The sequence below is a fragment of the Sminthopsis crassicaudata genome, chromosome 1, assembly GCF_048593235.1.
Source record: "Sminthopsis crassicaudata isolate SCR6 chromosome 1, ASM4859323v1, whole genome shotgun sequence".
In the NCBI taxonomy this organism is placed as follows: domain Eukaryota; kingdom Metazoa; phylum Chordata; class Mammalia; order Dasyuromorphia; family Dasyuridae; genus Sminthopsis; species Sminthopsis crassicaudata.
The window spans coordinates 720,854,635-720,868,575 of NC_133617.1; the positions used below are offsets into that span (position 1 = coordinate 720,854,635).

The 13,941-nt window shown below is 37.6% G+C and overlaps 1 protein-coding gene across 2 annotated transcripts in view; it reads left to right on the forward strand.

Annotated features, from left to right (window-relative positions):
- Positions 1 to 13,941, forward strand: part of PDZRN3 (PDZ domain containing ring finger 3) — a 277,947-nt gene that overhangs the window by 248,525 nt on the left and 15,481 nt on the right. For both annotated transcript variants that reach the window (XM_074284090.1, XM_074284091.1), the window contains one exon: positions 3,883 to 3,970. In XM_074284090.1, the coding sequence (XP_074140191.1) occupies positions 3,883 to 3,970 (88 nt within the window). The remainder of the gene's footprint in view (positions 1 to 3,882; positions 3,971 to 13,941) is intronic.

The window sequence follows — 13,941 nt, forward strand, 5'->3', positions numbered from 1 at the left end:
TAATTTGAGGATTTTGTAGTTACAACTCAGAGAAATGATCTTTATTTGTTTAAAGACATATGTATGTGGAGTATAAAAAAGAGCCTGGAGATAATAGAGTTTCTTTTTTTGACCCCATTTGCATCCATCTTACCTACATTTGAGCACCATGTGTTAATAATCCAAATATTTGGTTACTATACATTGATGAATGACACTTAACCCTGCCCACCCTTCTTTTTGCCAGAGGTCCAAAGACCATCTAGTCCAAGGACCTACTTTTACATATGAGGCAACCAAAGCCTATAAACATGCCATGATTTGCAAGAAGCACCTTGGACCACAGTAGTAGATCAGTGCAATAGACTAAGTACACAGTACTCAATAGTAAATAACCATAGTAATCTATGTTTGATAGACCCAAAGATTCAGGCTTTGAGGGTAAGAGCTCACCATTTAACAAAAATTGCTGGGAAAACTGGAAAGTAGTTTGGCAGAAACTAGACACAGACCAGCATCTCAATACCATTTATCAAGATAAAGCAAGATGAGTAAGTGATTTAAAACTAAAGAGTGATATCATGAGTAAATTAGAGGAGCATGAAAAAATGTATCTATAGGTCATTAGGCAAAAATTCATGTCCCAAACCAGAAGTAGAAAAGATACAGGAAGTAAAGCCAGATGGTTTTGATTACATGAAATTAAAGTTTTTGCATAACCAATATATCTAAATTAGAAAGAAGACACAAAATGGACCAATTTATAGCAGGTTTCTCTGATAAAGGTCTCATTTTTCATATATTTAGGGAAATGAATTTAATTTATAAAAACAAGAATAATTCCCCAGCTGATAAATGGTCAAAGGATATGAACAGGCAGTTTTATTTTATTTTTTTTTTTATTTTTTCCCCCTGAGGCTGGGATTAAGTGACTTGCCCAGGGTCACACAGCTAGGAAGTGTTAAGTGACTGAGATCAGATTTGAACTCCGGTCCTCCTGAATTCAAGGCTGGCGCTCCATCCATTGCGCCACCTAGCTGCCTCTGAACATGCAGTTTTAGAAGAAAAAATCAAAGTCAACAATAATCACTTGAAAAAGCTCTTAATTACTTCTGATCATAGAAGTGGAAATTCAAGCTACTTTGAGGTACCACCTCATGCTAGTCATATTGGTTAACATAACAGAAAAGGAATATTAAAAATTCTGGTGTGTCGCAAAAAACAAACAAACAAAAAAAAAAAAACAGGCAGCTAAGTGGCTCAATGGATAGAGCACCAGTCCTGAAGTCAGGAGGATCTGAGTTCAAATATGATCTCAGATACTTAACACTTCCTAGCTGTGTGACCCTGGGCAAGTCACTTAACCCCAATTGCCTCAGGGGAAAAAAAACTAGAAAACAAACAAAACAAAAAAAACGGGGACACTAGTGAGATTAATCCATCTATTTTGGAACTATGCCCAAAAAAGCCAAGCATACCTTGGAGCCATCAACATTACCACTAAATTTATAATCCAAATAGAAAAAGAAAAAAAGACAAACAAAAAATTTACAGTAACTCTTTGTGATGATAAAGAATTAGAAATTGAGAGGACATCCATCAATTGGAAAATGGTCAGATGGTATATGGCTGTTGTGCAGTGTTTTTGTACTATAAGAACTGGCTAGCAGAATAGTTTCAGAAAAATACATGAACTGATGCAAATGAGGTGAGCAGAACTAGGAGAACATTGTATACAGTACCAGCAATAACGTAAGGATGATGAACTGGGAAAGACTTAGCTACTCTGATCAAGACAGTGACCTAAGACAATTCCAAAAGGAGGACTGATGAACTCTGAATGCAGATTGAAACAGATTTTTTTCACTTTCTTTAAATTTCCTGCTTCTTTTTTTTTTTTCCAACTTGGTTAATATGGAAATATATTTTGTGTGACTTCACATGTATAATTGATAGCAAATTGCTTGCCATCTCAGTAGATGGGAAAGGGATGAGAATGAGGACAAGAATTTGAAACTCAAGATTTTTTTTAAAAAATGAAAGTTGAAAAAATTTTTTAAAGAGAGAAGGGTAAAGAGTAGTGGGGAAGTTAGAAAACTCCAGACAAAGAAGGTCTCTTTCAGAGCAGATCAGCCCTGTTCTGCAGATTACAATCTTAGTTGCCCGAGGCACACAGAGGCTAAATAAATTAATTGCCCAGAGCCACATAAGTCATTATATATCTGATTATGAGTCTGTTCTCTAGGCACTGTGCAACACTTTCTCTCAGAGGCTCACTATAGACTAAAATTGAATGTTAGTTTATTGGCCAGCATGTGCTTTCACACCTGAGCACAAGAGAGAGATTCTTCCTAAATAAATTCCAGAGAAATATTGATCTCAACTGCCATACTTGTTTGCAAGTTCGCTACCATATGACACATGGGGAAACTCCTCATCTTCTGAAACTAAGTGGTCTGACCCCAGTGTTGTGATCCTTTGGGGGTCCAGAATAACCTATCCATTTGTTAAATGGTCTTGTTCCTCATTGTTGATAATAAGTATTCTTAGGCACTCGGCCATTGAGCTGACAATGATAGGATCCTTGAAAGTGAATGTCTTCTCTCCTCCAAGAAAAGTTACTTTTACATTGAGTCTGACCCCCATCCTCTAATCTCCCAGGGGATTTAGAAATATCCAAACAGCCTCAGAGGTCAAAATGATCCAGATTCTCAGTTATAAGGTCAGCAGCCAATATATCATGTTGGTTACCATGGAGGGTTCTGGGATTTAATGGAGACCATTAAGCTGATGGCTGGACAGCACCATCCTCACCCTAAAAGCCCCATAAGTACGAGTAGTCAGCTTGCCCAGTAAGGCCAGAAAATTGAAAACCGTTGCTTGTTTAAAATGCTATTCACTTCTGGCTTGTTGTTTCCATTGTAAGTGCTTGGGAGGCAAGATGAGAACTAACTGATTACAGCATTAACCTGGGAGTACTAAAGATCTTCAGCCAGCCAGGCTGCTAAGTCAGTCAGTATAATGGGAGCCGTCTGCATCCATATAAGCATCCTCCCCATGCCTTGGCAGGATTCTGAAAACAGGTGCCCTCCTACCTGGAGGAGCCAAAGCTAATTGAGAAAGAATGCCATCCCAGCTGGCGGTGGGAGAGGTTAAGATACTTTTGCTACTCACACCTTCACACTCCTGAGCTCGCTGTCTCCATGTCCCTGAACTCTTCCAGATCTCATTGGGATGGGTTTCATGAGTCACTCTGTATGCAGGGAGACAGCATGGTACACTGGAACTTGGCTTTCACTCCTGGCTCTGCCTCTTCACTTCCTTTGTGAGTTTGGACAGGCATTTTACTTCTTGGGTCTCAATTTCCTCATTCTCATGACTTTCAGAGTCTTGTCTTCCTCGAAATTCATGATTTGATGGTCCAAATTTCCTTCACTGGAGGGAGGCTCCTGTTTTTCTAAGACCCTGGCAGTGTTTTAGTGATGGCTACATTATGGTGTCTAGCCCAGAGAAAGGCAGTAAACCTGAGAAGAGAACTTTAATCTTGAGCACTTGCCTTGGGCCAAGCAGTCAGCTGGGGCTGCTCTCCTGTTTCATAGCCCTTCCTCCTCTGAAATATATCTTCCCAGAAGTCCAAGTATAGCCTCCTAATTACTAAGCAACCTCATGGCCCCAAAATATTTCAGGAGTGAATGATAGAAAATACTTCCTTTCCCCATCAAATATCCATGAACGATATACAACTGTGCCACCAAAAGGAAACAAGGAAAAAAAAAAACAATCCTCACGTTTCCATTTGCAGAGAAGTGCTCACAGTGCCCTATCATGTATTTGCTATGACACATGGGGAGGATTAATGAAAATGATGCTTGAAACAACCTAAATCTTGTTTCATCTTCTTAGGCATTCATCTGCTCATGAATACTATGATCCAAATGACTACATGGGAAGCATCCATCAGGAGATGGACAGAGATGAGTTAGAACTGGAGGTATGACCAATGTCCTTTTCTCATCCAACATGTCCAGTATGTACATGTGAGCCATTTAATTAAAAGAAAATATTGCATTGCCATTCAACTTGTGCAATTTGCTTTTCCTCCCCTAAAAGGAAAAAAATAAACAGAAATAAAAGCTTGAACAAAGCAATTGTAAAAGGTAAGAGTTTGTTGTTTGTTATACAATTCAAGCAAGCCAGCAATAAGTGTTTATTAAGCTCTCTATGGACCAAGCACTGGGGATACAGTGAAAAGGTAAAAATGATCACTGCCTTCAAGGAGCTTATATTTAAAGAGATAACATGTACATAAATGGCTACATAGAAAACATCAAAAGAATAAGTGTAAGATAGCTTTAAAAGGGAAGGCATTAGTAGTTGAAAAGGAATGAGAGAAGGAGCAACTTTCTTTGAAAACTGGTACTAGAGTGTATCTTAAGGTAATCTGGGGATTCTTAAAGCTGGAGGGGAAAAGTGAGAGCATTGTATTCCTCTGCACAAATGTGCAGAGTTGAAGCTTCACCCTTGAACAGAGTATCCCCCAGGCTAATATGGCTGGACCAATAAGTATGTGGAGAGAGTATAAGATCTCTGGAGAGCTAAAAAAAAATGCCATATTTTTTAAAGCTTTGGATGTCAAACAAAGAAGTTTATAACTGCTCCTAATGAAGTAAAAAGCCTATGGAGGGTGAAATAGATGTGTGCTTTGGCAATTATGTATGGCAGGAAGAATTAAAATGGAGCTTATATGGACTGTTTATGTCTGATATGGTGGACCCAAGCTGATGTTAGGCAGAGCAACCACATTCAGACACATTGTGCCTTGACCCCCAAAAGACTGATATCATTCTGAACCCTTTTAAGATAAAGGATGACAGTAGCAAAGTGGAGAGAGACTTAAGGTAGAAAGGCCAATGGGAAACTCTTACATTAGTCCCAGTGAAAGATGGTGAGAGGACAAGACATTTTGTAGAGAATGAAATTATAAGTTTTGGTGACTTAAAAAGTCTTCTACCATTCATATCCTTTTTTTTCTCTCTGTCTCTTTTCTTCTCTTCTCTTCTCTCTCTCTCTCTCTGTCTGTCTGTGTCTGTCTCTCTCTCTCTCTCTCTCTCTCTCTCTCTCTCTCTCTCTCTCTCTCTCTCTCTCTCTCTCTCTCTCTCTCTCTCTCTCTCTCTCTCTCTTTCCTTTTCTCCCTTCCTCTCCCCTTAAATCATTATTACCTACTCTGCGCAAGACAAAGACAGGAGATTGTGTCTAGAAACCTGGCATATGTGATCCCCACATCTCTTGTTGACTAGTAGAAATGTCATCTTGCAATTACTGTTTCTAGAATAATAACTTCTTCTGAGGCAGAAGATATAACATATACCCAGAGAAAAGCAGGGTGTGAGCTACTTGAATGCTGAGGAGATGGCTATCCCCAGGAGGGACCAAGGTTGTAGATGGAAAGATGGCATATTGTGACATCAGAGTTTCATATTGTAACCAGGTATTCTTTCTGAGTAGGCACCTCAGCTCACCTTCACTTACAGGAAGGACCTTTGATTTCATAGATATCCAGAACTCCTGCAGAGGAAATCCTCTGCCAAAGCTGATCTGCACTCTCCCATTTAGTCTTAGAAAGTTGCCTGGGGCACTGAGGAGATAAGAGACTTGGCCAGAGCTAATTATGTGTCAGAAAGAAGACCAGAAGTTCTGAAACTTGCTCTCTACTGATCAGATATTTTCACAGTGAACCTGTGTTCTCACCATGGCATACCCTTGTGAATTTGATAGTCACAGATAAAGAGTTCCTATAGAGCTGTGCGGGTTTTTTTCATTCATTCATTCATTCATTCATTCATTCATTTATTTATTTATTTATTTAGATATGTGTGTGTATGTGTGTGTATGTATATATATATACATATATATGTATATATATATATATATATATATATATATATATGTATGTATGTATCATAGAACTAGAAAGAACACCAGGGGTCATCTAATCCAAGTATTCTATTTTTAAGATGAGGACACTGAAGTCCAGAGATTATCCAAAGTCACACAGATGGTAGGAACCATCCCAGTGGGATTTGAAACCAAGTCCAGTCAATGCTTTTCCAAATATTCCTAACCACTCTTAATGACCATGAGTGATTCCCATAATGATTTTTGATTACTTTCTAGTAAAATTTGGTTTCCTATCAAGTATTTAGTCAAGAAGACTTTTTTAAAGAGAATTTTAGAGAATACTTTTTTTTTTTTAAATTAAAGCAGATTAATTACTTCTGTGCTTCTCAGGTCAGCCAGTTGGAAATGGTTAGCATTTTGTCTTACTTCAGAGTTGGTCATCAGGCAGCCTGAGCTAAAGCATTAGTACTTACAAATGATACGAATTACTTGGTAGCAAAAGGGGATCAGTTCAGTAATAAGAAGATACCCAAATGGTTGGAAACTGCTGTTCTTGGGATAGTTCTAAAAAGACTGAAGATGTTTGTTCCAGTGTTGGAAGAGAGAGAGATTAATGGGAGGGAGCAGTATCCTTACACACTCACTTTCCCCTGGATAGTAAGTAGCATTTGGATTGTCCGTGGAGAAATGGATTCCAACCCAAAAAACCAGCACTGGTTGCATTTATTTGGGATGGAGGGCATGGAGAGCAGAGGGAGTGGCTGGTGACCAGATCTGGGAAAACAAATCTTCACCATTTATAAAACATGCTTTGAATTTAATTGAAGCTCCATTCCTAAAACAAATATGGCCCAAAGAAGGCTAATCACCGGCTTAGTTAAAATTAAAAAGAAGAGTCGTGTAAATCTTCAACTAGAGTGTTATTTCGATTGGCATCTACTTAAAGCTAGCAAGATTGCGCGTTAGTTACATTTACTGTCAATTACATGCAATGTACAACAGTTTCTGTTTGATAATTGCTTAGTGTTTTGCTTGTCCAACCACTTTCCTCTTAAAATAAAGGATTATTTTCAGGAGAGAGAGAATATGATACCCAAGAATATTTTATTTGGTGTTTTAAAAAAAATTGGTTGACTCTCCTTCAGGCAATAAAAATTGCTTTGTGCTTTTGCCATTTAATTACTAGACATCCATCAACTGAGAGATACAATGTAGCAATGTGGATAGAATCCTTGAACTCAGATTCTTACTAGTTGTGATGCTATTGTCCCTGAGCTCTTTGCTTTATCTCTAACTCAGTTTCCTCAATTATAAAACCTGGATGATAATAGATAATACTGCCCAGGGCCATTGGGAGAATCTAATGAGGAGAATCTAAAATTAATTTGTAAAGCACTTTACATAATGCTGGTTATTGTTCGTAAGCAGAATATAAAGCCAAACTGAATCTGTTTCTCAGAGTCCTTAATCTTCTCAGCAGGGGACAGACCAGGTCCAGGTTAGTTTGCAGATTTCATTTTAGAGAAGCAACCTGGCCTAGTGGACCAGTTGTGAAGCCCTGGGTTGCTCTGACAGCTCTGTGTCTATAGGCTAACTTCTCTCTGCCTCAGTTTTCTCTTACATATTTATATTTCTTAGTTCACAGAATTGCGAAGCTCAAATGAGATCATGTATATAAAGTCATAGACAAATTTGAAAACTCTTTGTCAATATCTGATGGGAATAGTGAGAGAAAAAAGAAGTTAATAATGAAGAAATAAGAATAAATAAGAATAACCTCAAAATATCCTGGAGAACTAGACCAATATGCTGTTCTGGAACTGATTCTTGTTGCAGACTGCCCTACAAAACCCAGGACATAAAACTAATTCATAAAAATTAAGGAAACATCAAAAAAAATTAAAAATTAAAAATGAATGAATCTCTAGCTAAAATACTATAATTTTCAAGCTGCATGAAATATAAAACTTCCAAAGTGTAGACACCTGACTGGCGAGTCAGAGTCTTGAGAATGGGATGAAGTACATAGCATCCCATTGCTGCTCATCTTGTATTGAAAATACTTTCAAGTCTTCCTTGTTCTATGTCTTCCCTGTTAGACGACACCGGAATTCATCCTGTATATGTCTTGTCTGGACATAGTGGTTTGGGTGATGTGTCTCCCTCAATAGACTGAGCTTTTTTAAGGCAGGATCTGTTTTTCTTCTTATCTCCAATACTTAGCGTCATACTTGGCACATAAAGCTAATTGACTGACCAACATTGAGCCTATAAAAGCTAAACTTTCCACTTAGTGCTTTGATTCAATTATAGAAAGTAAGTTTTGTTGTTCTCTTGTACAATCCTGTATTGAATATTAAATGTGAAGGAATTGCAGGGCAGGAACATCTCAAAATCTCTATTTGAACCTCACTCAATGAAAGGATGAGACAGTGAGAAATAGTTTATTGGTAGAAGGAATTGCCTTGCCAGGTATTCTGTGGGATATCATAGATAAAATAAAATACATATGATGGGAATAGTGGTGGTAGTGATGGTGGTGTGATGACAATAGAGAGGAAGATAAACCAGAGCCAGCTAGCCTTGGAGTTAGGGAGAGCTGAGTTTCAGTCTCCCATTTGGTACACAATTAATTGTATGTTCCTGACAAAATTACTTGACTTCTTGGGGATCCAGACAAACAGCTGCAGAGAACAGTTGCTGATCTGTGTTGGTAGGAGTTTCTTCATGGGAAAGTTGCCTACACTAAAATCATAGATGTGAGGCTACAAGGTGACCCTCAGAGCAGTAAGATGAAATTCTCTCTAAGGCTTAAGGAAGTCAAGTCACTTGCCTACAGGTTGGGAGGAAATCATTCATATGGAATAAAATGGTTAATTTCCACTTAATATTACTTGACTAAGATTGGATTAAATTATCTCCAAAGTCTTCTCCAGTTCTAACTCTGTAATTCTGTGATCCTATGATGTCAGCTGCACTTTTAGTTCACCTACTCACTGTAATTACACTCATTGGAGCCATTTGGACAAATGGGAAATTCTGTGGAGTTGCCAAGATGACAAAGTAGAAGAAGTTATACAGCTCAGCTTTCCCCAAATTCTAAATGGCAAACTCATTGCCACACATCTCATCCACCCACCTCCTCACCCAGGATCAGCATTAGATATATTATGCAGAGTAGAAAAGGTGGATAGCAGAATTTTTTCCTCTGCAGATTTATTGGAATATTTTAAGCATGATGCACTGAGAAAATATATCCTTATTCTAAAATATCCGAAATGAACATATTTAGAATAGTGTCAAATCCCAATTATGCAGCAGCTACTTGGAGGCATCAGGATTATACCCAGTGGTCGATCTACCAACTAATTATCTGTAAAGATTCAGGTACTTACCACCTGCCCTAAATCTTGTTTTCAGCAACTAAAGGAAGTGGGAAGAAGAATAGTAGTAAAATAGGTTTTTTAATGTTTTAATTTCCCAAGGGCTCCATCAGTCATATATAACATTATATGTCCGTTAATCAGCTTTCATCTGCGGTTATGTGCTGATGATAGCATTAAAAGTATTTAGAATAACCAAGCAGAGAAAAAGAATTATTTATGTTTTCATGAAGGAAGGCAATTCTCACCAATCATGCTTGGTTTTCAGGGAGTGACTTAAGCAAAATAGAGTCAAAGTGGTAAAAGTTTCCACTGACTTAGAAGAGTTGGGGTGAAGGGCTGACCACCCCAGATAATGGTAGCCAGAAGTCCACTGATTCTTTCTCCAGATCTGTGGGAGGGTTGAGAGATTCATGGGTCAAACTCCCAGCTCACACCCTTCTTCTGTGAAGCCTTCCTTGAGTAACCTCAGGGGTTCTTCTTCACCTGAATTCTGAAGCCTTATCCTTCATAGATTCCCTTCATGGAGCACCTGGCCTGTCCTTACTGTGTAGTGTTTGTCTCCCAAGAGAAATACTAAGAGGTATTTATGTAGTGCCTTAGTTTTTGCAGAATGCTTTGTCAACATTATTTCTTTTGATCCTCAACAGAAACCTTGCAAGTTAGATAATCTAATTCTCATTTTATAAATAAAAAACTAAAACTAAGTGAGGTTAAGTGATTATACTCACCAGTTGCCCTTTCCCAGTGCCCAGTTAGATCCCGGAGAGCCATCATCTGGCCAACTCCCTAAGGACTCCTGGACTTTGCCGTCGGCCCTCATTGTAGTATCCTTAGAACTCCTAAGTCTTGCCATCAGCCCTGCTGCATCATTCTTAGATCTTTCTGGGTCTTGCCATTCTCCCTGCTGCTTAACTGCCTTCTATGTGTCATCTCCCCTGGGTTAAGCTCTGAATTTGATGAAAGCAAGGAGCAATTCACTCATTCTCTTGAAATCCCCAGTACTTAGTACAGTTTGGGGCAAATAGTGAGTACTTAATACATTCCTTTTTTTCATTCATACACAGTTGGCAAGTATCTGAGTTACATAATACTTGAACCCCGATTTCTCTTGATTCCAAGACCATTGCACTTTTTTATACCATATATATCTCCAGAAGGGCCTTATATCCATTATGCCAGTGACATTTTAATTTATTTGAAAACGTTATTGTTCAGTTTCTCAGTCACATCCAACTGTTTGTGACCCCATTTAAGGTTTCTTGGCAGAGATACTAGAATTATTTGCCCTTTTCCTTTCCATCTCACTTAACACATAAAGAAACTGAAGTAAGCAGGGTTAAGTGATTTGTCACAGAACTAGAAAGCATCAGAGACCAGATTTCAATATGTCTTCCTGACTCTAGGCCTGGAGCTGTATTCACTGTACTTCCTAGCTGCCTTTGAGAGCATAGACTATGTCTTATTCTTCTGTGTATCCTCCACATCTGTCCATTGTGGTGGGAACTTAATAAGTTTGTGCTGTTTATTCTAAATATATCACAGACACACATCCTGAAACCTGTCTCTTTGCACTCAGGTCATTATTTTATCTAGCTGGCAATAGACATGGGGTCTATTTTATTATTAGTGTAATATGCTAAAAGCTTCAGATGAGTTTCTAGAGAAGTAGTTATTAATGAGGTATATTTGAATTTTTTTGAAATATTGTAATAACTTTATTTCTTTGTAGCTGGTTTCATTTATGTAGGGATCAGCCAGATGGCACAATGGATAGAGTACCCTCCTGGAGTTAGGAAGACTCATCTTCCTCAGTGCAAATTTGACTTCACAGTAGCGCTTTTTGTAGTGGCAAAAAACTGGAAATTGAGTTGGATGTCTCTCAGTTGGGAAATGGCCAAATAAGTTGTGATATATGAATGCAATGGAATATTATTGTTCTATAAGAAATGATGAGGAGGCTGATTTCAGAAAAGCCTTGAGAGACTTACATGAACTGATGCTAAATGAACTGAGCAGAACCAAGAAAACATTGTACACAGTAACAAGATTATGGGATGACTAACTGTGATAGACTTGGCTCTTTTCAACAATGAGGTGATTCAAGATAATTCAAAAAGGCTTGGAATAGAAAGTACCATCCACATCCAGAGAGAGGACAATTGAAATCTGAATGTGGATCAAAGCATAGAATTTTTGCCTTTTTTGTTATTTGTTTACTTGTTGTTGTTTTTTCCCTTATGTTTTTCCCCTTTTGATTTTATTTTTTGCACAGCATGACAAATATGGAAATATGATTAGAAGAATTGTACATATTAAACAGGGGGGAGAGGGAGAAAATTTGGAACATAAGGTGTTACAAAAGTGAATATTGAAAACTATCTTTGCATATATTTGGGAAAATAAAATGCTATTTTTTTTTAAAAATCTGGCTTCAAACCCTGCCTAGCTGTGTAACCTTGAGTAAGGCACTTAACCTTGTTTGCCCTGATTTCCTCATCTGTAAAATGAACTAGAAAAGGAAATGGCAAGTCACTTCAGTTTATTTGCCAAGAAAATCCCAAAATCATGTCACAGTCAGACACAAACAAAAATGTTTCATTTGTAGGAAAGAAGGAAAGAAGCATTTATTAAGCACTTACCATGCTCTACCCACTGTGCTAAATGATTTCACAAATACAGTCTCATTTGATGCACCTAACAAGCTTGGGAGACAGATGCTGTTTACAGTTGAGGAAACTGAGATAAAAGAGACCAAATAATTTATCCCAATGTCACACAGTTGTTAAGTCTCTAAATCAGAATTTGAACTTCTTTTGCCCTGACTTCCAAGTCCAATGTTTGATCAACTAGCATGTGTTTGTGTGTGTATTTTTCTTGTTTATTGCTCTTAGAAACTTATGCTAATGACTGGAATGATTTAAATTTAACCTGAAAGGGCATTAAAAAAACTTATAGTCTTGACAATTTAGCAAAGCATTGGGGTTATTAGAGGCTGCCATCCAGATATTACCAATAAATTATTCATACCAGCTTGATTAATAGTCTTTTTAAAAATCATATCTTCATCTTGATGAACAAATATTTTGTGAGTATGCTTATACTGCTATACCCAGATCACCATAGTCCCTGTTTGATTAAAAAAAACAACTCGGCTTCAAACTGGAATTAAGTTGGAAATTAATGAGGATCAATGGAATGTAAGGATTTTAAATTTGCACTGGTCTCAGAGATACTACTCTTCATTATAAAACCATAAAGCTAGAAGGAATAGGAATATTTAAAAACACAAAATCTGAGTTGGAAAGAATATCCCAGACAAAGTAGTCCACCCGTGACTGATCAAAATCCTTGCTATGGTATTTCCAACAAAGTTTGAAAGCCCCTTGGTAGGGAGAACCTCCCCAGATTGCTTATTCCCTGCCCTTAGAGATCATCTATTCTAAGCCATTCATTTGACAGATAAAATTGAGGCCCAGAAAATACTCCTCAAGGGCAATATGGCAATGTATACATAATTAATCAGCAAGCAATTAAATGCTTACCTTATTCCAGGTACTATATTCAGAAAACTATGGCATGGCAAGGAAGGAAAAACAATCTTTCACGTTTACTATAAATTCTAATGAGAGATATAACATGCAACAACTAAATTCGAGTGTGTATCACATATATTGTATCTAGGATATACTATAGCATATTTAACATTTATGGGGCTGCCTGCCATCTAGGGGAAGTGGTGGAGGGAAGGAGGGGAAAAATTGGAACAGAAGTGAGTGCAAGGGATAATGTTGTAAAAAATTACCCATGCCTATGTACTGTCAAAAAAAAGTTATAAAATAAAAAAAAGAAATTTTAAAAAAATGTATATTAGAGAGGAAAAGAGATAAGAAGCTAGAAGGAAAAGTAAGAAAATAGGAGATATGTATTGTTAAATGTTTAAAAATGGATTCTCCCATTAAAATATGTTATATAAAACACACACACACAAAAAAATTGAATGTGTGTAACAATGGATATGGTGTATACAGTACACAAGTGAATATAGTACAGTGGATAGAACTCCAGACTTGAAATCAGAAAGACATTTCTTTCCAAGTTCAAATCTGGCTTCAAGCATTCACTCATGTGACCCTGAGCAAGTCACTTCACCTTGCCTCCGTTTCTTTATCTGTAAAATGAACTGGAGAAGGAAATGGCCAACTACTTTGATATCTTTGCCAAGAAAACCTCAGATAGGGTCACAAAGAGTCAGTTACAACTGAAATGATTGAATAGCAATGATATATATAGGGAACAGTAATCGTTGGACACACTGTATCTTGACCCCAAAGTTGTGATGTCATTTTGTCCTCTTCAAGAATGAAGGACAACTACCACTATAAAGAGTAGATGAAAGCATTCTTAAAACAGAAAATATGGAAGGATGAGGAAAAGCCTCCAGAATAATGTAGATATTGAGATTCCAGATAGAATCAGTTGCATGTTCTCTTTGCCACATTGGTCATTGACTGGAATTTTGTTTATTGCCCCCATATAAGCTAAACCCCAAGAGCACAAAGTTTTGGGCGGAGGTACTTTAGATCCTTGCTTCAGCTATCAGGAATGGTTGCTATGTATGCCCTTTTTGCGAGACCTTTTAAATGTCTCTGCCTCTTACTTCCTGTGGGACCTTAGGCCA